Source organism: Carettochelys insculpta, chromosome 8 (genome assembly GCF_033958435.1).
Source record: "Carettochelys insculpta isolate YL-2023 chromosome 8, ASM3395843v1, whole genome shotgun sequence".
NCBI classification, from domain to species: Eukaryota; Metazoa; Chordata; order Testudines; family Carettochelyidae; genus Carettochelys; species Carettochelys insculpta.
This window is the reverse complement of record NC_134144.1, coordinates 63747872-63771751: the sequence shown is the minus strand read 5'-3', so window position 1 is coordinate 63771751 and position 23880 is coordinate 63747872. Positions and strand designations below refer to the sequence as shown.

Below are 23880 nucleotides of genomic sequence, written 5' to 3'. Positions count from 1 at the left end.
TCTGTATAACTCCAACAAGCTCTGTGTAGTGGTGGGGCCTCTTTAAGTACTGACACATGTCCCCAAGGCTAAGGGGTGCCCAAGGCTGCAGGGAGGGATAGCTCAGAAGTCTGAGCAGTGGCCTGCTAAACCCAGGGTTGTGCAATCAATCCTTGAGGGTGCCATTTAGGGATCAGGGGCAAATAGATTTAAAAAAGTCTGGCAGGGATGGTGCTTGGTCCTGCCAAGAGGGCAGTGACTGGACTCAATGACCTCTGAATATTTCTTCCCGCTCTGTGAGATATCAGTAAAGGGGATAGCTTTTGGGCTTTACTGCTTGTCAGAATGTCACAGTAGAGGGTTGCACCTACCTTCCAGGTGGTCCAGTGGATTATCGAGGGATATCATGAGACTCCCACAATACTCTGTGCCCAGCTGGAGGAGAGGTCATGATTTTCCCAACATTTCTGTGTTGTTTCAGTCAGAAGATGACATTGGTCTAGCAACTCAGATGGAACGATGACTTAGCGAGCCTGGAGGAGCACTTACAGCTCCTCGAGGTTGCCAGGGTAAAATGTAACTCTATCAATGCACAAGTAATGGTCACTCAAGTTTCCTTCCTAGGAATCACCTGAACAAGACGGAAAAGGATTCTTACACAGAAAAAGACAGATATTTGAGCATTGCCTCTACTGAGAGATACTGCAACATAGTCAATCATTTTGGGCTTAACGGTATCATGAGGATTTTATTCCTAAATATGCTGCTAATGGGGGCCCTTCGTACCAGTGTTAAAAAAAGGATGTAGCCTGGGAACAGATTCAGGATACAGGGAAGTATTGCCACGCAGACCTTCCATAATCCCCATTGCAAGCTGCTCTCAGGCTCACACCTTCTGTCATTGGATGCTGCTTCTGGGTCTAGAAAGCCTTCAACATGCCCATTACATTTCAGTCAACCACTCAAGACCAGAGCTATAATATTAATAATTTTATTGTATTCTTTTATGATGCTGACTAGAACGCCAGATTTAATTACACTGGATGCATGTATAAAAATAATCCAATCCTTAAAAATTACACTTTGCTAATACAGTGGTGTATAATTAGTGGAGGGTGCAAATATGATAACTTTAAATAACACTGGTTTGAAAAATTAATTAACAATCTATGTGGAAGTTAACATTTGGAGATACGAGAAGGGAGATCCAGAACAATGTAAAGCAGGTCTACTGACTGTACATTCATTTTAGTAACAGAAACAAACAAATGTCCCATCTTTGCTGTTTGAAACCGGCTTTGCTGCAGGTGAACTTTACTGATGTAATTCTGAAGACTACTCTAGCAGTTGTAATGATTTGCATATTGTGTTTGCTTTGTCTTTAAAAAACTGTCCCACAGAATGTAACAGAAAGGAAACCAATAGGGTTTTATAAAATTTCCTCTGGACCATTTAATAAGGAAAGGTATCTTTTCTGTATGTTTCTTCTTTAACCATCTGATGTGTTTGTAAAGCACTGATACAATTCTCTATCAGATGCCATAGTTATTCTTTTCTGTTGCATTCCACAGGTATTTCCCACAGCTCATTGTGGTAGTCTGAAGACCAGTGGGCTTCACAGTTCACTTTTTACTTTGTCAAAGCTCCCACTGATTTCAATTAGGCTATGTCTACACTAGGCAAAGTAAGTCAACCACAGATACGCAATTGTAGCTACAGCAACTGCGTAGCTAGAATCGACCTATCTGCACTTGGCTTACTTGGCTGTCCCTACTGAATAAGGTTGATGGGAGAGTTTCTCCCATTGACCTCCCTTACTCCTTGTATCTCATGAGGGGTACAGGGGTTGACTGGGATCCACGAGATGTCAATTTCACGCATCCCTACTACAAGTGCAAAATCAAACCCCAGAAGATCGACTGTGAGTGGGTCAATCTTTCAGGCTAGTGTAGACATAGCTTTAGAGTTTTGCCAGAATACCTATTCCAGCACCTCACCATTTTATTAGTGCTTCCAAAGAATATTTGGCCAATATTGTTAAGGTCTCTGTCACCATTAGGAATAGCTCTCAGGTTGAACCCAAGTTCCACACACCACATATGAAATAATTACTGCTACTTAGAGTAAGGTTTTAATGACAACATAGCCAAATAAGAAAAGTGGGGGAGACATTTATTTCTGCTTCTTGGCTTATTGTTTTACTCTTTCTCTCACATCATTATTGGTCTTTGTCCTGCATATAAGCCTTTTATGGAGTCAGGGCAATGAAAAATAAATATGTCTTCTTTGCCACTGTGAAATTTAAAAGACATACAGAGTAGATTAGACACCCCACCAAAAGTGGCATGTTTTCTTCTTATTTCCAACAGGGCATTTAAGGGTAAATTGGCCAGTGGTTTCTCAGATATGAGCACAGAAAACAACACCCTTAGCCCAGGAGGCTTTTGTATAGGAGAAATGTTGCTCAACTATTGACGTTTTTCCCACCTAAAACAAAGTATGAAATTCACATTCATTCTCTCTTTAACAAGGTGCACAAGATTTGAAAAAAACACTGTACATACAAACTCACATACTACAGGGTTTGCTACAATATTGAGTATACGTTTTAAAATTAAACACACTATTAAAAGTGGCAAATGGTCACAAAAATGTCCCAAGCTGAGGTAATCCATGCAGTGAAGCATCACATATCCTGAACTTGGCATGGGCTGAAGCCTGAATCAAACACACGTTAAAATCAGTGGGAGTGTCTACACGTTTGCTTTCATAGAAGTTTGATGAGGTGCCGGATCTGCTAAGAAGCATAAATAATAGCACAGAAAGAACATTTAAGTAAAATGAATTGGTTTGATTTTTAAGGAAGAAAGCTGACGATTACACATTGAGTAGAGGGACGGAAGGCTCCAGACGAATTTAGAAAGGAGACTGGAATGGACACAACCTGGGAAGGAATCCCTATAAGGTACTACAGCTTCTATGGTAATAGCTAAAAACCCACTACATCTGATCACAGTGCTCTCATGATACTTGGGGAAAGTCTGGTGGAATGCTGCAGGAGAACTATACATGATTGGGGGGCTGGAGCATATGACCTTCGGGGAGAGGCTGAGGGATTTGGGCTTATTAGTTTGCATAAGAGAAGAGTGAGAGAGCTGATTTGATAGGAGCCTTCAACTTCCTGAAGGGGTGTTCTAAAGAAGATGGAGGGAGGCTACTCTCAGTAATGAAGGATGGCAAAACAAGGAGCAATGGTCTCAAGTTAAAGAGGGAGAGGTCTAGGTTGGATATTAGGAAAAACTATTTCACCAGGAGGGTGGAGAAGCACTGAAATGAGTTGCCTAGCAAGGTGGCGGAATCTCCATCCCTAGAGGTTTTTAAGTCCCAGGTTGGCAAAGTCCTGGCTGGGATGATTTTGCTAGGGTTGATCCTGCTTTGGGCAGGGGGCTGAACTCAATGACCTCCTGAGGTCTGTTCCAGCCGTAAGATTCTATAATAGAACAAGTTTGTATGTAGATGCAGCTCTACAGTATATTTAAATGGCTCTTGCTCCTGCATAATGTATTAGATACCTCAGGCAAATGCACCTGCAATGCTGAGCTCTCTTGGTGGTGGGACAGGTGGGGTGCTATGGCATCTGATTGGGGATGTTAGAACCTCATAGGAAATGTGGCAGAAGAACCAGGATTAATTGTCTCAGTGTCGCTTAATGGATTGTGTGCGCATGGCCAGTTGCGTTGACAGTTCTGCTCTTTGTTCTGGTTACAGCCCTATTTAAAGCTTTGAAATTCTCTTAGCACATTGGCCATTTTCCTCTATAGGTCAGACAGGAGCAGCAGACCACACCAGCAAAGCAATTAAGCACCCCCCGACCCCCATTCAGCTCTGGGGTCCAGCATCGAGGTCAAATTTTGCCGTGTTACTCATCTTAAGTTGGCTGCCCCTCTGAACCTGTCTACTGGGGTCATATAGCCCAGAAAAGCTGCTCAGTTCAGCAACTGATAAGTTATTATACAGCAGACCCAGACCTACACGATGTTGACTTGCATGTTTCTTAGAATAATGTGAGCCGAAATCAACCAGCGAGTGACGGGGGAGCCAGGAACCATGCAGCAGCTGAGCCCTTGCACTCCACCTCTCAGCAGCTGCACCTGGCTCCTGGCTCCCTCCACTTGCGGGAGCCAGGAAACTGACCACCGCTGCTGCATTATTTCAAAATAGCTATTCCGGAACATCTCTTTTGGAATAGCTTATTGTGGAGTAAGACTGTTCCACGGACATACCTTAGGTGATTTTTAGATAGAAATAAATGCGGTAGATAGAAATAGACTGGCGGGATTAGTGTTTTGTTTTTACTTGACGCAAACAATGAAAGAATGTGTTGTATCCATGTTATAAGTAGTCATGATCAGGATGGATTCTAGCCGCTGCATTTCTAGCACTAAACTGTAAGGTGCACCCAACTAGTATTCTCTGTTTAGCAGAGAAAGGACTGCGGAGCTATTTGTCAAAATTGGAAAATTATATTCCCTGCCTACCGACTGTGTTTGCAGATCAGCAATTAGTCAGACTGGCCTAGAAGTGGACTGAACCAGGGGCACGTGTTTGTGCAGAAAGCCACAATCAACCTATGCACTAAGTCCCCCAAGTACAGGTCTTAAAATCCCCAGCGACAGGGATTCCACAGCCTCCCTTATAACCTATAGTGCTTAACTATCCCTCCATCGCTGTAGTGATCAGCACTTGTCCTCCCCCAGTGATACACCTTTCAAGAGCCATGTGACCTTCACATGCCAATCTCAGCACGTGCTGTGCCTCACCCAGAGCGCTTAATGCTCCAGTAACAACGTGGCTGAAACCAGACAACCACTGCACTCTCAAACTGACAGAGGAAAAGAATAAAAGGCAAAAACACTCAGTGGGTGACCACTTGTCACAAAGCCATGTGACTTATCTATCCTCATCCTCAAAGGAGACCTGCACAATGCTCCAAAGAGGAGCCAAAGAACTTAAACATTACTCTGGAATCATTCCTGGAATCTCCACTACATTGCATCTGATGAAGCGGGTCTTTGCCCACCAAAGCTTATGCTCCAAAATCTGTTAGTCTATAAGGTGCCACAGGACTTCTCATTGTTTTTTCATTACACTGCTAGACCCTAAAACACTCTGTCTGAAGAGAGCCACTGGATTTATCTTTTATCACAATGGACTGTAAGCCACTAACCCTGGCTTTTTGTTAGCGGGCTGTTTTGTTGAACGGTTCCTTACAATTCGTGCTAACTACTTAGGCTGACTCACCTGCTCCTCTTGAAGTTTGTTGTGCTGCTGGGACCTTCTCTCCCAGACACAAAGAGCTTTGTGTGATTTCAAAGTTTGTCTCTCACCAGAAGAATTTGGTCCCATAAAAGATATTACCTCACCCTCCTTGACACACTAATATCCTTGTAGTTGGACAGTTATGCCACTATCTAACCCAAATTTCCCTTGAAGTCTATTAGTTCTTGTACCACCTTCAGTGGACATGGGGAACAATTGATCACAGTCCTTTTTATAACAGCCCTATCTGATTGCTGTTATCAGGGCCTGTCTCAGTCTTCTTTGCTCAACACTAAACATACCTAGCTTTTCAACCTTTCCTTAAAGGTCAGTTATCTCAGAGGTGACGCCATGTTAGTCTGTAGCGTCACAAAAAACAAACAGTCCTGTAGCACCTTAGAAACTAGCAGAATTTCAACTGCTACAGGACTGCTTGTTTTTCTTAAAGGTCAGGTTTTTAAAACCTTGCTATCATTTTTGTAGCTCTCCTCTGGACTGTCTTCCACATCATTGCTAAAGCATGGCACTCAGAACAGGACACGGGTCCAGCTGAGGTCTCATTACTGCACAACAGGGGTTCATAAGCACTAGAATGTCTGCCTTCTTATTTATTTTTTCACAACTGCATCACATTGTTGACTTACGTTTCATATGATCCACTGTAACAATCAGTTCCTTTTCTGCAGTTCTAAGGTCTAGCCAGTGATGTTTACCTATTGAAACATTTTGCACGTTATAGCTAATCACTAGAGTCTTCCTTTAAGTGGAGTTCCTTAGGCAGAGTGAAAGAATCACTGCCTATTTGTTCAGAGTTGAGATATGTTAAACATTACCCTCTGTGGACATGAGCCTGCACAAGGCATACATGAGTTTCAGGGCAAGAACAAAAGCTGTAAATAGGGAGGTAAGAATGGGGATCCTGACCCTGTATCATGAGAATGTTGGTGCACAATCACATTGTTACTTCCACCTATTGCTTGCTGCAATTCAGATAAAAAGCAGAGCGAGCAGATAAATGCTTCATTTATACACTATCAGAGAGGTAGCCGAGTTAGTCTGTATCTTCAAGAACAACAAGAGGTCCTGTGGCACCTTATAGACAAACAGATATTTTGGAGCATAAGCTTCTGTGGGCAAAGACCCGCTTCAGCAGATGCATGAGTGGGAGGCATCTGATGAAGCTGGTCTTTGCCCACGAAAGCTTATGCTCCAAAATATCTATTAGTCTATAAGGTGCCACAGGACTTCTTCTTGTTCTCATTAGCCGTGTCTACACATGCACGCTACTTCGAAGTAGCAGCACTAACTTCAAAATAGCGCCCGTCACAGCTACACACGTCGGGCGCTATTTCGAAGTTAACTTCGACGTTAGGCGGCGAGACGTCGAAGTCGCTAACCCCATGAGGGGATGGGAATAGCACCCTACTTCGACGTTCAATGTCAAAGTAGGGACCGTGTAGTTGATGCGCGTCCCGCAACTTCGAAATAGCGGGGTCCGCCATGGCGGCCATCAGCTGAGGGGTTGAGAGACGCTCTCTCTCCAGCCCCTGCGGGGCTCTATGGTCACCGTGGGCAGCAGCCCTTAGCCCAGGGCTTCTGGCTGCTGCTGCGGCAGCTGGGGATCCATGCTGCAGGCACAGGGTCTGCAACCAGTTGTCGGCTCTGTGGATCTTGTGTTGTTTAGTGCAACTGTGTCTGGGAGGGGCCCTTTAAGGGAGCGGCTTGCTGTTGAGTCCGCCCTGTGACCCTGTCTGCAGCTGTGCCTGGCACCCTTATTTCAATGTGTGCTACTTTGGCATGTAGACGTTCCCTCGCAGCGCCTATTTCGATGTGGTGCTGCACAACGTCGAAGTTGAACATCGACGTTGCGAGCCCTGGAGGACATGTAGACGTTATTCATCGAAATAGCCTATTTCGATGTTGCTACATCGAAATAAGCTATTTCGATGTAGGCTTCACGTGTAGACGTAGCCATTTACATACTGTATCTCACATGCCAGCAAAAGTCTCCTCAGATACACTCATCTGTTGCACCTCTTTTATTGTGCGCTCTAAAGAGCAAGGTGCGAACAAGGGTTTGAAACCAACTGTCATAAAGTGCTGAGAAGGAGAGTTTACTGAGACGTCTAGGTAGAAGAAGATCTTCTGTCCCAGGATCTGAAACTGGTAATATGGCCTGCTCCATCATCATGAGTTTAAACTTGATTTCCCCATTTTTTTTAAATCTCCCCTTAAAGTGAGGAGCTTCTAGTGACTAGGAGTAAGGGGAACAGCCAAACAGCATAGTTATTGGGAATGCCTGTTGCTGACTGGAACAGCCTCATGATAAGAGAAACACCTTTTAAATCACAGGAAACCTAGCAGTCCTGGGCAAATTAACAGCAAATTACCCTCTATCCTCTACTGAAGGTGGAAAGATCCTCAGCAGTAACTATCTAAGAACAAAGCAATATAACAAAATTTGATTTTTTTGAAAGGACAGACAGAAAGAAAGGGCTCATCCAACACCACCACACTGCATAATGACCATCTAAATTCCAAACCCTGCTAGACAACAGGCACAATTGTAGACTCTGTCTTGGGCTGAGGCAGCAGATGAAGAATTGAGAGTGGTTCACTGGATAGCCCCATCTAGTCTTGGTGTGGGCCATGAGGATGTGTGGGGTGCAAGCAGACCCTTCTTCCGAAAATTTCCAGTCAAAGGCTGAGGCACATCTGAAGTGCAGCACTCACGGGGACACTACTTGAAGAAGAACGAATGCCTAATGCTGAAATGTACTTGTGCTTCTGTTCACACCTGAGATGGGGCACAACAACTAGCTGAGTGTGGGGCAAGAGTCTGTCGGATCACAGGCTCTGTGGCAGTTAATGGAAGGCCTGTCTTCTCTACAGAGTTAACTCACATCACCTTTTCTGCAAACTTACTGCACCAGAGTTTGGCTAGTGGGAGTGAGAGCAGCAATAGTGGTACATAGCACCTTTCCTGCCTCTTGCATCCACGCCGACACACTGTATTCACTCATATGAGGGACTACAAAATACGAGGGCCCATTCCATTGCTAAGCACTGCAGTGAGCAAAGCCACTCCATAAATTCTTTCCCATGTATAGTCTTTTCTGAGCATGCAGGGGTGACTGTGGAAAGGCATCGTAAGATTAGAGGCTCTGGAGCAGAGCTAGTCTGTGTCCACACAGGAAAGAGATTATGTTAACAGCTGACTCAAATGCTAGCATATACCCCATCTTGGACCAACTGACTTGCAATAAAAAACACCATCACATTCAAGTTAAGGGTTTATGTGTATAGGAAGGAAGTTGAGGTAGGGACAATCTGAGTTACAATTTGAGTTCAATTTGCAGTGAAGACTATTTTGTTTAATGTGATCTTCACGAAGCATCCACTCCTGCACAGAGTGAAGCCAGAGAGCTTTGGGTCAGTGCCTTAGTTGAGAATGGCAACGAAGGATCCTGTGGCACCTTATAGACTAACAAAAGTTTCTGTTAGTCTATAAGGTGCCACAGGACCCTTCGTTGCTGTTACAGATCCAGACTAACTCAGCTACCCCTCCGATACTTAGTTGAGAATGTAATAAATTATGTATTTGGAGCATCTTCCTCAATGATCAATAGATATTTTTATATCAGCCAAATATAGCTTCCAAAATACGTGTGTTCAGACAATATATTGCATCACCAAACAGGATGGGGGAAATAAGTTAAAGAGCTCTTCAAGAATGAAGCAGCTGTGAAGTTTGATCAAAATGAAAATGAAAAATGAAAAAAAAAAAGACTTTCACAAGTAATATTTTGTAGCTTTGCAGCTAAATTTGGTGTTGATCATCAAATTTTCTAAAATCACAGACTGCCCAATTGGCTTGTAAAAATAATTTTGGCAAATTGCTTTAATTTTGGGGATCAAAACTTCTAAAATTCACAACCAGCTCCATTTGCAGTGACTAACTGGCAAGCCAGCGAGAATTACTGGCTAATAGGACTGAAAGGGAGAAGAGAGCTGGAAATCCTTAACTGTTTTGTTGCGATCCAAAGCCTGAGGCTTCTCCCTCACTCAAATGCAACTGGCCACACCAGACCTATTTTCAGATATGCTGAGTATTCCTGCAGCATCCACTGAAATCATGGGAGCAGTGGCTGTCTGGGTCCAATGCAAATTCAGGATACCTATCATTCCCACCAGGGCCATAACACTACTACTCCTGCTCCTTCCTCCCTGAAGTTCATTAGGATGCTACCGACATTTCTTGCACAGCAATGAGATCTACCTCATCGATTCTCTCTTGCACTTTATTCCTCCATTAATGAAAACTTTATCTGATCTTGCTGCTTTTTAAAAAGCTTTTAAATCCCTGCTGGAGGTTGTTATGGTGACCGACTACAATTTAGTAATACAAGTTTAGAACAACATTGCAGATGAGTGGGCAATATGCTATCACAGTCAGACCTTTCCAAACACAAAGGAGACTTTCAAAGCAGTGCAAGGGATTAGCTATACCTTCTTCCCATTAAAATGAAGGAAGTGTGACTAAATCCCCTTACGCCTTTGAAAATGTGAGCCTATGAATTCAGCCATCATTGCCAGATGCTTAGTTAAGACCTGAGACAGCTGACAGAATGACACATGCCAATAAGGAAAAACATTATTTAGTGGGCAGACCAGCTCCCTTGTTGCACAGGAAGCAGATCATAACATGGAAAGGCAGAGAAGGGTCTGAAACGAATACACACCTCCTGCCCCAAAAGAGCACCTGGTGTATCTTTGTGTAAAAGATGGCCAAGAGGAAACACACAGTAGTCAACCGATATTGTACAATATCCGTAAACAAAACTCTCCCTAGTGGCATTGATTTTTGAGGGTGGGCACCCGCCTGTAATGATCTAGTACACAAATGCATGTTATGGGACATCAATAGCAAAGATAAAAGCGGACATGTTAACTTCCATAAACTTCCATCTGGGTCTTTTACAGATCTGCATATTGGCATTCTTCCTTTCCATCTTTGCTACTCAGCAACAACTACAAAGGGGTTTTCAAGGCAGCAATGTTCTGTGCTCTTTTGAGTTCAAAGTCCTTCCTGCACGTGACGATTATGACTGGTATCAGCTGAACTGTAATGTGACAGAGTGTACCTGGTAAACAAGGACACATATCTATGTTGATCTTCCACTCCCATGTAATTGTGTTAAAAATAGTCTCTTCGCCTGGTTTCATCACTAATAAAGGATGGGTTATATTGTCCAGGGTAGATGCATGAATGTCGGGATCCAGGCAAACCAGTGTAGGGAGGATAAAGTCCATTTCTTTCCAGTTCAGAGTTTCGTAGACCAGTCGGCTATAGTACAAAAAAATAAGAAAAGAAAAGGCTCTTATTCTTAAGCCTGGGTCCTAGTTCAAATGTAGCCTTAAATGTTGTTCCTTCTCCAGACACACATGATGAAACAGACACACACTTGGTTTTCTTCGTTTCTGTAATTCTTGTCTGAGTTCCCTTTATTTTCAGACATTTACTGAGCCGATGTAAATTAGTGTAATTTCAGTGATGTCAGTGAAGCTATGTACATAAGAACACCCAGACTGGATCAGACCAAAGGTCCATCTTACCAGTATCCTGCCTTCTGACAGTGGCAAATGCCTGTTTCTTGACAGGGAATGAAATGCTGGTGTACACCAGCTGAGGGTGTGGACCACAGTTTTAAGCAATGACTGAATGTAGTTATTTCAGTGGCTATAAGGAAAGGTAGTGGATTGAGGTGATCTCTCAGATCCATCCCACCAGCTACTCCAGGATTCTTCACAGCTGTTTTTAGGGTTTTTATTTTTTGTTTGGTCTCATTTTCTAAGGCTAAATATCTCAAGCAACGGAGATACACCAAGACTTCATCTCTGATTCCAGGATGTGCACTCTCAGAGCAGTAGAATAGCAGGACTCTGTGCAACTTATTTATACATTGTGCAAATGTATCTCTGTTATAACCATGGCTGTGCAAGTGCAACAGTTGGACTAATTCTCAACTGACAAAAGGATACAGGCTTAAACAGGAGGTTGGTTAGCTCAAGCCACTGTTCGCCTTTGCACCTGCCCGTTAAGAGAGGGGAGGAGCTGGATGGAAACTATCAGAGTTTTGCAAACACCTCCCCAGTTGGTGTGAAGGCAAAGGGAGGTGCTATGCATATGAAGAGCACTGATATATCAGCACAGGGTGAGGTGCAAATACCCTAGACTATTGAATCCTTATTCCAAATAATTAGTGTCCTTAAGTAGTATTAAACCATGGTTTGATACTGTTGGGAGATATTTCTCTGCTGTGCAAAGCACCTGTGCAGGTTCTGTACTACCCAGTTTCTGTACTATCCATTTTGGCCATAATAAAGGTGTGATGGGGTTCTGGGGTCCCCCAAGCTCTGCACCCTGTCCGCAGGCAGGAGAGTCTCTCACTCAGCAGGAAAACAGCAGGTTTATTAGCTGACAGGACACAGCATTGTACAGAGGAGTCAGTACAGCAGGCAGAGACAGCCAGTCCAATCCATGTTGGGGAGAGGAGGCCCCGAGGGGCCCCCAGAGCTGGGGCCTGGCCCCCTCCTTGGTCTCTCTCTCCCTCAGCCCAGACTAACTGTTTCCAACTCCCAGTTCCAATTCAAACCCCTCAGGCTCCACCTCCTCCTTTGTCTGCAGTACAAAGGTGTTACCTGGTCATCAAGGTTACCCTCAGCAGGAGACCCACACCCTCTGTGAGCCACTCACACACACACAGGTATCCCCCACTCCATCACAAAAGGTCTTCAGAAATATTTGGGAAATCCCTTTTAGTTTCTGACTGCAGGGACAATTGTCAATTCCATCATTATGGTATAGCCCAATAACTGTGTTCTTGGGAACCTGAAATTTACCTTGCAAAGAAAATGCAAATCAAAGTAATGCTCATGGTCCTGTTATCAGTGGACAATGTTATTGCAGAATATGGGCATGACTCCTCAGCATTTACTTACATGAGTAACCACTTTGACTATATTAGACTTACATAAGTAATAATTTGCAGGCTCAAGACTTACGAAACTCTGTTCATAACCTCAGCAATTTGCTTTTTCCTTTTGTCTTATGTGTCATGGGTCCACATCCCCGGTAGTAAAGACTATATCTGTGAACCAGCAGACAAATGAGAAAGTGTAGATGGAATCCAGGAATACATACCGAATAATATACATCTGTCATCTGCAGCAAGTTTTTAGTGCTCCCATTTTCTTGCATTTCTATGGCCTCTCTGCCCCACTCCTGTGTTCGAGGATTCTTGGGGTACTCGGCATACGGTGACATTTGGAAATCCCCACTCTTGAAGATGAGTTTACTTATGTCATTTTTATTCTTCCTGTTTAAAAAAAAAAAAAAAAAAAGGCAAAACTGACCTTGCTGTCTTGTTCTTGTGATGTGATCTAAGGAGATTTGCCCTCGTTCCAGGCAGTAGTGTGAAACACGATGCAGAAGAATAAACCCCCAGTTTTCTCCAGTTTAGCTTATTACCGGGATCAGTTGCACTAGTGTAAAAATCACAGCTTTTTTGTGTGTACTCAGGGTTCACACTAGTGCAAGTGTCACTGGAGTGCACAGTGCAGACAAGCCTAAACCTTGTGAGGAAGACTTACCAGTGAGGACAATTAACCACTAGCATGACTTCCCCAGTGATGTGGTGGATACTTCATCACTTAGGTTATGTCTAGACCATCGGGTTTTGTCAACAAAATGATTGTTCTGTTGACAAAACCTGTAGAGCATCAAGATTGCCAAGAGGATTCTGTCAACAGTTACGTCGACAGAACACAGTGCTTTTGTCGACAGCTGTACCCAGCTCGCCATGAGGAAGAATGTTGCTGTCAGAGATCTGTTGACAAAACGCCAACCTGGATGCCCCAGGGGGGCCTTCTATCAGCAGGAAATGCCTCTGAGACACCGCGCAGAGCTGTCTGCTGTGGTTCTGGGTGGCTGCTTTGCTGATAGAGCAGCCAGAGAGTCTGGCCACTCTCTGTCAACAGAGCAAATCACTCTTTTGAGCTCCCTCGTGGTCTGGAAGCGATCTGTCAACAGAAGTTTTGTTGCAAGATATATTCTGGCATGAACTTTTGCTGGCAAATCCCTGTAGTCCAGACATAGCCTTGAAGTCTTTACATAAGGACTGTACATCTTTGTAAGGAGTTGCACTTTTGCTCAAACAGGTGTTGTGGGTTTGATGCTAGGCTATTAGTGGGCCGGCCTCAACCAATTTGTTTACTTGCAGGATGATGTGGCAAACACAGATGAACTGCCAGGCCTAGAGGTGCAGCATTCAGCCCTGGCACAAATTAAACGCTGCTCCCATTCTGCAGGTACAGAAGGCCTCTTGGCGGGGTAATTTTGCGCTGTCAAATTGGGGCAACACTTGTAAAAGTGTAATGGCCTGCACTTCACATGGCATACGGAATCTAGTTCTGCAGAGCCTTCATAAGTGGCAGCTAACAGGGGTCTGAGCAGTGGGGCTGGGGCTTGAGAGGAGCAGAGCATTACCCACTCCACTAAATCCTCCAGTCTTTCCAATTGTTTCGTTCATCTAAATTGGAGTTACCTTTGCCAGGCAGCTCTTTTGCTGTTCCAGGGCTTGCAGCAGGCAGGATTCCTTTATCTGCCCATCCCAATGAATGGGATTCCCAGCACTGGGATGAGTTATTAGAGCTGGTTACTGGGCAGGGAATGTTATCTCCCCTAAATCTATGGTTTACACTAGATATTGTCCTCTGCATGTTTGGCCTGGTGTCAGACACCAACTCCTCCTCTACAGTCTATTACCATCACTAACACAGGATTTGGTGTCTGGCTTGTGATACCTACTGGCAACAAGTGACGATCAGTGCGATCCCCAGGATAAGCAGAAGTCCTCCTCCTGCAGCTGCAATCACCACGGTTATTAGCTGATATGCTAAACACAAGAGAAACAGGAGACCTCACTCACCCAGAAATGGTAACATGCTCACAAATATTGGAGTATGCTGGTATTAGCTACCTATCAATCCATCATGCAAAAGGATTAAGAATGTTCTTGTCTTCTCTAGTAATTATTGAAGAGGACATTAAATTAAGTAGATTTATCTGGAGTTGGGGACTTTTGGAGGATAGAGTAGAAAAATGGAACTATTAGACATGGAACAACAGGTCCCTTTGGGACAGTTTGTACTTATGAACATATGAGAGGCATGCAATGAAAAGTCTGCCAATTCACTTCAGAAGACCAACTTTAAGTAGCAGTAATCAACTTGTGATAGGCTGTACTTTTTCACCTTTCTCTGCAGCCTGGGGCTTGGGTCCCCTGCAGGTTGAAAGTAGTGTAAATGGTGAGTTCTCTGTATCCTGAAGTCTTTAAACCATGATTTGAGGACTTCAGTGACAGGAACTCAGCCAGAGGTAAAGGGTCTAAAACAGGAAAAGGTGGGTGAGTTTCTGTGGCCTGCAATGTACAGGAGGTCAGACCAGATGATCACGATGGTCTTTTTTCTGATCCTCAAGTCTATATATGGGCACAAGAGGCCTCCAGGAAATTAAATTTGTAATCATGTGGAGCTGGTCAAAAAAATTGATGGAACACTCTTTGACTAGAAAATTCAGTTTGATCACAATTGAAATTTTTGGCAGAAATAAGATCCCAACAAAATGTTTAACAGTAAAATGTTGTTACAAATTTCTTATTTGTTTCATGTTGTTTAGACATTTATATTATTAATGTTTTGATATTATTAAATGAACCTACATAATTCTTTCAAATCAAATGATATTTAAATTTCTATTCTCAGAAAAACTTTTCTAACATTGAGCAAATGACCACAGCTTTTTCAGCAATAAAACATACTACTCCGACTTTTTTTGCATTGGGTAAGGCCTCTGATTTTAAAAAAGGATAAGGATTTTTAATTAGTGACAGCTGATAACGGTGGCCTAAGGAAAATTCTGCCCCGCTTATTAGAAAAGCAAAGCACTGCGCTTGCAGTCCAGGCTGAAACCGTAACAGAAACAGAACAGCCATTTGTGCCCTTACGTCCCTAACATGAAAGTACAAGAAGCTCTGTACTTACGGTTTCTACAGTTGAATCCCCCTAAGCCAAATGGGCACCTGTAACAGGAAAGCCCTATGAGCCTTAGTTGTGGCAACATGTTACCAAAGAAAGTTCTGGAGTGGGTCGGGGAAAAGGCATTAGGTTAAGAAGCAGAGATTACTATACCTCACACAAGTCTCATTTTCAAGCCTATATCCATCTTCACAAGCTAGAAAATGAAAGAGAAAGATGATGAGCACCCCTCAGTGGCAAACTGTGAGTCAGTTTCTATTCACTGCTTGTATGGCTGGAGCTAGATGCTCTCGTCATAAGATCACAGTCGAATTGAAAGGGGCCTCAATTGGCCATCCATTCCAGCCTCTGCTCAAGGCAGGACTAGGGGCATGTCCACATTTAAAGTCCTGCATAGGCAGAACTGCACTGGTGTAATTGTGCTGCTGCAGAGTTTTAATGAAAATCCTCTAAGCCAGTGGGTTTAGTTAAATCCACCTGCCAGGGAAGCACTAGGAGTAGAAACTCTCTTCCCAACAAAGTGCTGTTTACAAGGGGAGTTAGGTCAGTGTAAATATATGATTCAGAGATGTGGGTGTTTCATGCCCCGAGTGAAAAGTTATACCGATAGTCCTTTGTAGTGTAGCCCAGACCAAAATCATAACTAGACCACTCTTAGCAGGTGCTGGAAATGGCCAAGAGGGGCTGGACCACTTGTTCATTCCTTGTTTTGTTCATTCTCTCTGAAGCATTGGCATTAGCAACTGTCAGAAGGCAGGATACTCAGCTAGATTGAATTTTGGCTTGGCCTTGCATGGTCATTCTTATGTCCAGCTAATTCCCTGGGGTCTGCATCTCCACTGCAAAGCAATAGGGCTTGGATCCTTGGTCCCAACTAAACTTGAGCGTGAAGCCTGCAGCCTGCAAGGTCCTGAGAGCATGCCTCTGAGCCTTGGGCTATTGCAGACAACCGGGAGTGAGCTTGAAGCCAGGGATTAAGGAGGTGCTTGCAGTGCAGTGCAGATATACCCCTGGAATCATCAGAGCTTGAGAAATAAAGATGGACAGCATCTCAGCACTTCTCCAAATGAGAACAGAATGATCCCATCCCTTCTGAGGTCCTTACAAAGCCCCCATTACCATAATATTTTAGCACAGATAGGGAATAGATAGCTATTATAACCTCCACTTTGCAGGTGGAAAGCTGAGGCACAGAAAGATGAAGTGCCTTGACCAAGGTCATACAGAAAGTCTGTGACAGAGCAAGAAACTAAAGGGGAATCATGCAAGCCCAGGTTTACATTGAACCATTCTTATTCTCAGCCACCATCACTCTCCCCACAACTTCTTGCAAGCTACACTGGAGCAATCTCTTCATCCTCTGACACCCACCTTCCTCCGTTCTCAGAGGAGGAAACAGAACTCTACTTTCTGACTGGAGCCTGCTGAAATAAATGTGAGATGTTATTTTTATGTGGGTTTCACACATCCTGTCTCCTCCTCTTTGTTCCTGTTAGAGGCCGGTGCTGCTGGTGATCCCATTCCAGGTATGTGAATGAAGCGTGGAAACGGAATCACACATTTTTCAGCGAAGGCAGATTAGACGGCTTTAAGCTTATGTCAAATCCACTGCAGACTTGATTAGAATTAGTGCTGTTTGAAACAGTGACTTTATTGTGCTGTCCATAAGAACCTAGTCAACTAAGGATGGCAACATTAAGAACTATTTGGAGACAATCAACACATCTTCACAAAAATACCCCTTTACACACATGCACCCACTCACTCAGGTATATAATTGCAAAGGGTTCTTTTATTCTACAATAGCATTTGCAGATTCCACTTGCAACTGGGGCTTTGTGCTAGATACTGTACCCAAATATAGCAAGAGATATACTGTGTTCCTGAGAGCTCACAAACAAAGATTGCTCACGGAAATGAAGGCTCATTCAGGCCAGGTCTACACTAGACATTAAAGTCAACTGTAGATAAGCAATTCATGCTATGGCAATGGCATAGCTAGAATCGACTTGTCTACAGTTGACTTACCTGGCTGTTTTTACAGAAGGAGGTTGATGGGAGAAACTCTCCTGCTGACCTCTCTTACTCCTTTCAATATTGAGGAGTACAGGGGTCAACTGTCAACCCCAGGTAGATCGATCTTCCGCATAGTGAAGACATCCCCTCAGATGAAGTGTCCTGCCCTATACCACACAGAATGGCTGAGTCAGGGTTGGAAGCCAGGACTCCCGGGTCCCCATCCAATGCTCATGTGGTCTCTTACAAATCGTGATCTTCTCAAAACATGACTAATCACCAATTGGCCACTTTCTAACCTATTCCCCTCTCTGTCCATATCATCTTTTGTAGCTTGTGCGCTCTTTGGAGCAGTGATTTAAGCAGCATTCCAGCATGTATCAGGAAGCCAGACTTCTCACGACACACCACAGGATCAACTAGTCAAAGCAGACAATGGGCTCCACTGAACCACTGCTGGAGCAAAACAGAGCACAGTTTATTTAAAAGCCAGTGAAATGGCTCTGTGTCTAAGGCAGTAGTTAAGAGCTATTAGCTCTTGTATTTATTTATGGCTTTTTTTAAGATTAAAATAAATTTACACTCCCCCTCAGCTACTCGGTCATTTCAAAAGACTAAGGATACATAAATACAGCTTATGAATTTAAAACAATTATCTTTACTTCCCCTGAGTTCAGACAGATGAGAAACACAAAAGCGCCAAGTTATCAATACTCTGTGCCATTGAACTCTTGCCACAGGCATTCCAACCCTGTGTATCTTTTGACTAGGTCTTTCTGACTTGCACAGCACACTCCAGAAAGTGATAATATTATGATTATTGTAGTGAGAAAGACTGTCTTCAACTTCTATTGGAAAGCACCCTATCCAAATGGAGGAAATCTACACTGTTAATATGTATTCCTAACTCTGAGCTGAGCAAGCAAAGAAATACAAAAACACCCCACATGCGTGAAAATCATTTCAACAGGAAACAAAATATTAAACAAGAATCAAAGCAAATCTGGCTGTGAAAAGAACCACACCTCTGCAGGAATGATCCATCTTGTTGTATTTAAAGTATCCACTCTTGCACTGGCAGACTGCAATGCCATCCAGGTCGGTGCATTCTGAAGTTTCTGTGTCGCATTTAGGGTCCTTCTGTTTACACAAACCACCTTCTACCACAAAGACATCAACAATATTAGAACATCCTTTTAAATACACTATTAAGCACACTGATCAGCAGGTTTCCCCATATAGCACAATGAGGTCAGGTAACATCTTCCCTGATTGTTTAGTAATATTTGCTCCCTTTTGAGATTAAAGCCCAGGACCTAATGCAGCAGTCCCTACAGCAGAGACTGGTCCAAACATGTAGGGAAGGGAGGGAACCAAAACCCAGATCTGAATTCCATAGCTGTCCATGTAACTTCTTTTTGTCATGTGATTATATGTTATCTAGCACAATGGGATTCTGGCCTATGGCATACCCCTCTGATACTGGCCTATGATTGTGGTTCCTAGGTTGAACCTCTCCAGCCCAGCACCCTTGGAACCTGACTGGTGCAGAACGAGAGAATTTGCTGGACCATTGGAGGTCAAGATTGTCTAGCAGCATTATTAACACTATCACTGCTTACTGGCCTTTCAGAAGACATTTAGTGGTGAGTTAGAGCTATAACACAGCATAAAACACTGAGAGCCAGGACTGGTGGTTGTAAACGAACACTATGGCACCATAGGAAATTTCACCACTCCCAGGATAAGTGGTCATCCAGCCAACTAAAATCATGCCAGATTACAAATGTTACTGGACGGGAGAGTCCCAGACTAGTGAGGTTTAACCTGTACCACAATACAAATAATAAAGAATGACACAATGGGCATGAACTGAAATGAAATACGCCCCAGCTTTGGAGGGTTTATAACGCAGATGAGTTTTCTGCCCATTCCTACACTAAACACAAAATTTAATTATTATGAGGGTCAATGTTTGAACACAGATATTAAAGATGTAAAAGATCTACTGGGCCATCTAGTCAACCAGAAGAGCTCTGTTCCTTGCAATATTTGAACGCTTTAACCAACCTAGTAATCCCTTGAGAGAATCCCATAGTCTCACAGAACTCTCCACTATAGCTGTACATGATATTCAGTCTAAATGTATATGAAATCTGCAGTTTAAAAAAGAACTTTGTATGTTCTGCTCTTTTTGCCATGCACCACATGTACTTCCCAGTTTAGATGATTTCTTCCACATGAAGGGACCCAAATATTAAATCCCTGTCAGAGAAACACTGGAATATCCACCAATCTGTAAAGATCTTCCATTGTAAACGCCCTCACATCCACACCACCTAGCAGACAGACCAACCTCTGGCACGTAAAGCATAGCGTAAGGCAAACTGCAGCTGATAATTCACAAATAGTATTATAATTTCAGCCAAGATATATTTTCCCCATGCTGCTGGTACAAACAACCAAACTAGAACAGACAAAAAGAGGGGTGTGGTCCACTGCTCTTGGCACAGAACAAGGAGCTAGAAACTCATGAATCCTAGCTATAATCTTAATTCTACGGGTATGTCTACACTGTAGTTAAAAACCCACAGCTGGCCCATGAGAGATGACTCAGGCTCCTGAGGCTTGAGCTAAGGGTCTGGTTAAGTGTGGGGTAGATGTTTGGGCTCAGATTAAAACCTGGGTTTTGGGACCCTGTGAGATGGCAGAGTCCCACAGTTTGGGCTGTGAACTAGATCACATTTAAACAGCCCCTTAGCCCAAGATTATCTAACTGCAGTGTAGATGTACTGTATGTGGCTTTGGGTAAATTACTTAACCTTGCCACACTTCCACTCTCTTTAATACTGCAACACAGGGAAATGAGGAATTAAAGTTTGTGAAGTACTTTGAAGAGAAGAGCTACATCAGTACAAGGTATTATTGAGTGAATTCTGCAGTACAGGAATGTGTTCCCCAAGACCTGTTCTCTGAGCCTTTATGGATTCTGGTTGTTCACTGACTGGAGAACAAGGGAACTCCAACAATCATTTGGTCGTAATAAAGGAGCCAAATCCAATTTACAGGTTTAAGCAGCATGAAAATGGATTCCCTCCTCTTAAGGCAGAGTCGCAGAAATGTGGATGGCCAAAATAAAAGAAGATAAATTGAGCTATTACTGCCTGCATGGATTCATAACCCAACCAGAGGCCTGAGCCAGCACCCTCTGCAGTCAGAGGGCTTTGCAGTCTTTACTGGGCTTTGATACTGAGGAGAGCTGGATCACATTGGGTGAACTTGCATAAATATATATCATTGCTACAACTTCTAGGCCAATCTACCTTCCAAGTGGAGCCTCTCACCCTTCACGGTCCCAGTTCTTCTTGATTCCTTTCCCTTCTGAATTTGTCACCTTGATTTTTAATACTTGTGACAGAGAAGAATTTGTGCTGTCAAAAATTCTGTTTCTCTTAAATGGGAAGTGAGACACTAAACCCCACAAAATAAAAATACCAACAAGGCCACCTGCTGGACTTGGTCTCAACTGGTCTAGCAAATCAAATGCCTCCCCTCTAACTGGCCTGGCTGCCGGAATTAGCAGGTGAAGAGCTTCGGCATGCGTTACACAGAAGGTCAGATAAGGTGAGTGAAATAGTTTGGCCTTAAAATATATAAGGAGAAAGAGTTAAAAACTCCCACATTTCTCATTTCTGTGCTTATTTAGCTTAAAGGGCCAGATCACGTATTTTATTTGAAATGTTGCTAAAAGCTAAATTTTGACACCTTTCATCCTCAAAGCAAAACACCTACTGCATTGTCACAAAGCTCCAAATGCAGGTTTTTTTTAAAGGAAATAGGTCTCTCAAATATCCCTCATTTCATGGGATAGCACTCATCTTAGTCTGTAGGTCACCTCTGTTGCATATAAGTTGGGAATCCCTTTAGCTGTATTGTAACACTGGAAATACAGTATCATGGAATGGAGGCTAAAGAAACCTGTGTCCACAGAAGGAAGGAATCCCACTGCATTTTTAAACTTCCTGCATGAAACACGTTTTGGTTCTTAGTCACACAGTGTGTCCCACGTTTAGTCCTTGGCAAGGGAAGGGTGCCACATAAAAATATTACTCAGCCTCAAATCATTTTAACCCCATTCATGGGCACCAGTGGAATCAAATGGCACCAAGAAAAACCCAATCCTCAGCACATACAGATTAACTACAGCAGCCAAGAAATGCTATACTCAAATGGACTGGAAGGGCTTGTCTCACCATAAACCTCACCTGCTGTCACTCCCCCTCTTTCTAGCAGCACTAAGCCCTCACTGAGATCATTTTGACAAAGTTCAAACCATGTGGTTAGAATAAGTCTCCTGTTTCTTTAATCGGGATGGGTTCAATGCTGCACCCCAGAGATGAAAGGATCATACAGAATAACTAATTCTGGGCTCTGTAAAGTCTTTCACTCATGTACTGCCTGCACAAAGAGGCAATTTCTCACACATTTGGGTAAGACAAAGCTTGAAATTGGCAGTCTCTTTTTTATGTTGAGGGAGCTTTAAGAGAACTTCCATCTAAATAAGACAAACATTGGAAAAGGACTTTTCAGAAAGTCATGGTCCCTTAAGAACAAACAAACAAATAAAAAGATGATTGCTTCCCACGTTCATTACCATCCATCCGGATGTTATTTACCTGTGTGGAGCACCATAAAATTGGAGATGAATTGGCAGGTTTCAGCAGGAGTTTTGCACGCTATAATGTAGGTCTGTACACGACTAATAATGTCCAATACCATCACGCTGGATGCTAAAGAGAAGGTGATTTGGACTGAAACTCGGACAGAATTGTACTCCCTGCCAAAACAAAAACCAAACCAAAACAAAAAAAAAAAACAACTGTGCATCATTGTTTTACATTTTATTTCATTGTTAATATGTCCTATGCAGATTGCTATATTTAATACCAGTAACAAAGAGCATGCACACAATACTCTCTGTATATTGAATGGACTGTCCAAACATGAGCACAGTCCCCATAACAAGCCTGCTCTTTACAGAAAGGACAAAAGCATACATTTAAGTTCCAATTCTGTCCCCAGTGGGATATAAATAATTAATAATGAAGCCAATGAGAGGAGATACTCATATTTTTCAGGGGCAAAGTTAGACCTAGAGATATTACCTTAACCCTAAGATTAATCCGAACCCTGATTTTGAAAACAGGTGTCATTGACTTCACTGGGAACTGGTGTTGAGCAGCATTTGTGAAAATCAGGCCATAAGTGACTTGGTGAAGGTCACAAAGCAAGTCAGTGGCAGAGGACTATGCTGTTTCTTGCTACCAAATCCACAGCAAGCCCTCTTATGCTACACTGCATCTATCTTATTATCAAGTGCAAAGTTTGGTCCAGAGCTGAACTTCCCTAGAATTTGAGGCTGTTCAGATCAAAGAGGTTGATTCTCCCCTAAACCCAGCAAACACATTTATTCTATTCCTTACCTTGCAGCTTTAACTATTGAGTTGTAATAGCCAGGTAATGTTGAAAGAGACATGTTCAGCTGAAGGAAAGAAAGGATATTCTATTACTGTTTGTGGATTAGACAGGGATCCCTGACCTTCACAACAGCCTGCTATTTCAATGAGACAGAGGAGCCTTTGTTTTGTCAGCAAGGGAAGGATGAAGCTACCATTGTGCAGCCTTGGCCATGAACAACATTCTATGGTTTATAAAAATGAGCATCTGTCCGGGGCCTGCTGTGCAGTGAGTACTAAGGGTGAGCACCAGCCAGCAAAGCAGTGGGGAAAGAGGCCTGCATAAGGCAGTATTCAGAACGATACCCTGGATCTTGCACATCTTCAAAGGCACTCCCCCCCCCAATTCCATACATAAAGAATGAGTCTCTTTCTCAGTCATTTATTTTGATTTCTCATAAGTTTGTTTAGTCAATATCATGGTAGGTGCAATTCCATCTTCCTGCTGCTTTAGTTATGTCACCAGACATGCTGTCTTGCTTGCTATACAGGCACAGGGCACTGCTGTGACCCAGGTCTCCTAAAAGCCTGATCTAACTCATACAAAGATAAATATGAGTAAACTGTAGGCAAGAGAAAGACTCCTGGCATGCACGATACAAAGGCCACCTCTCCAGTATGAGCCAGGAGAGTGGGGGTGGAGGGGCAACCTGCGGCCCTACGGCCACATGGGGCCCACGGGGGTTCTATCTGTGGGTTGCGAGACATTTTGTTTACTGTTGCCCGTCCACAGGGTTACCAGATTCTGCTTTTTGCTGGTCTGCATTGTTTTTTGCCCACTGGTATTACTAAAGCAACACACATGTGAAACAAGGGCAGGTGAGGTGAGAGGCCTTCTGGTTGCACACAATGTTGGCTATGAGAGTTGTGTGCACCCTCTGCATCCAGCCAAAGTGCTGCAGTGGTTCAGTGGGCACATTGCAAATTCTAGGTACACAAGCGCAATTGCAAA

General features: G+C 43.3%; 1 protein-coding gene across 5 annotated transcripts in view; it reads right to left on the bottom strand.

Moving 5' to 3' along the window:
* Positions 1-6486: 6486 nt before the first annotated feature.
* The window catches only part of HEG1 (heart development protein with EGF like domains 1), a 104061-nt gene continuing 86667 nt past the window's right edge, over positions 6487-23880 (bottom strand). For 4 of the 5 annotated variants that reach the window (XM_075000926.1, XM_075000930.1, XM_075000927.1 and 1 more), the window contains 8 exons: positions 22896-22954; positions 22089-22249; positions 18438-18572; positions 15550-15592; positions 15403-15440; positions 14168-14255; positions 12503-12677; positions 6487-10645 (listed from right to left, as the gene is read on the bottom strand). In XM_075000926.1, the coding sequence (XP_074857027.1) occupies positions 10496-10645; positions 12503-12677; positions 14168-14255; positions 15403-15440; positions 15550-15592; positions 18438-18572; positions 22089-22249; positions 22896-22954 (849 nt within the window). In that variant the 3' untranslated portion in view covers positions 6487-10495. Of the gene's footprint in view, positions 10646-12502; positions 12678-14167; positions 14256-14276; positions 14747-15402; positions 15441-15549; positions 15593-18437; positions 18573-22088; positions 22250-22895; positions 22955-23880 lie in introns of those variants that run through there. The other variant, XM_075000928.1, reaches the window with a different exon arrangement.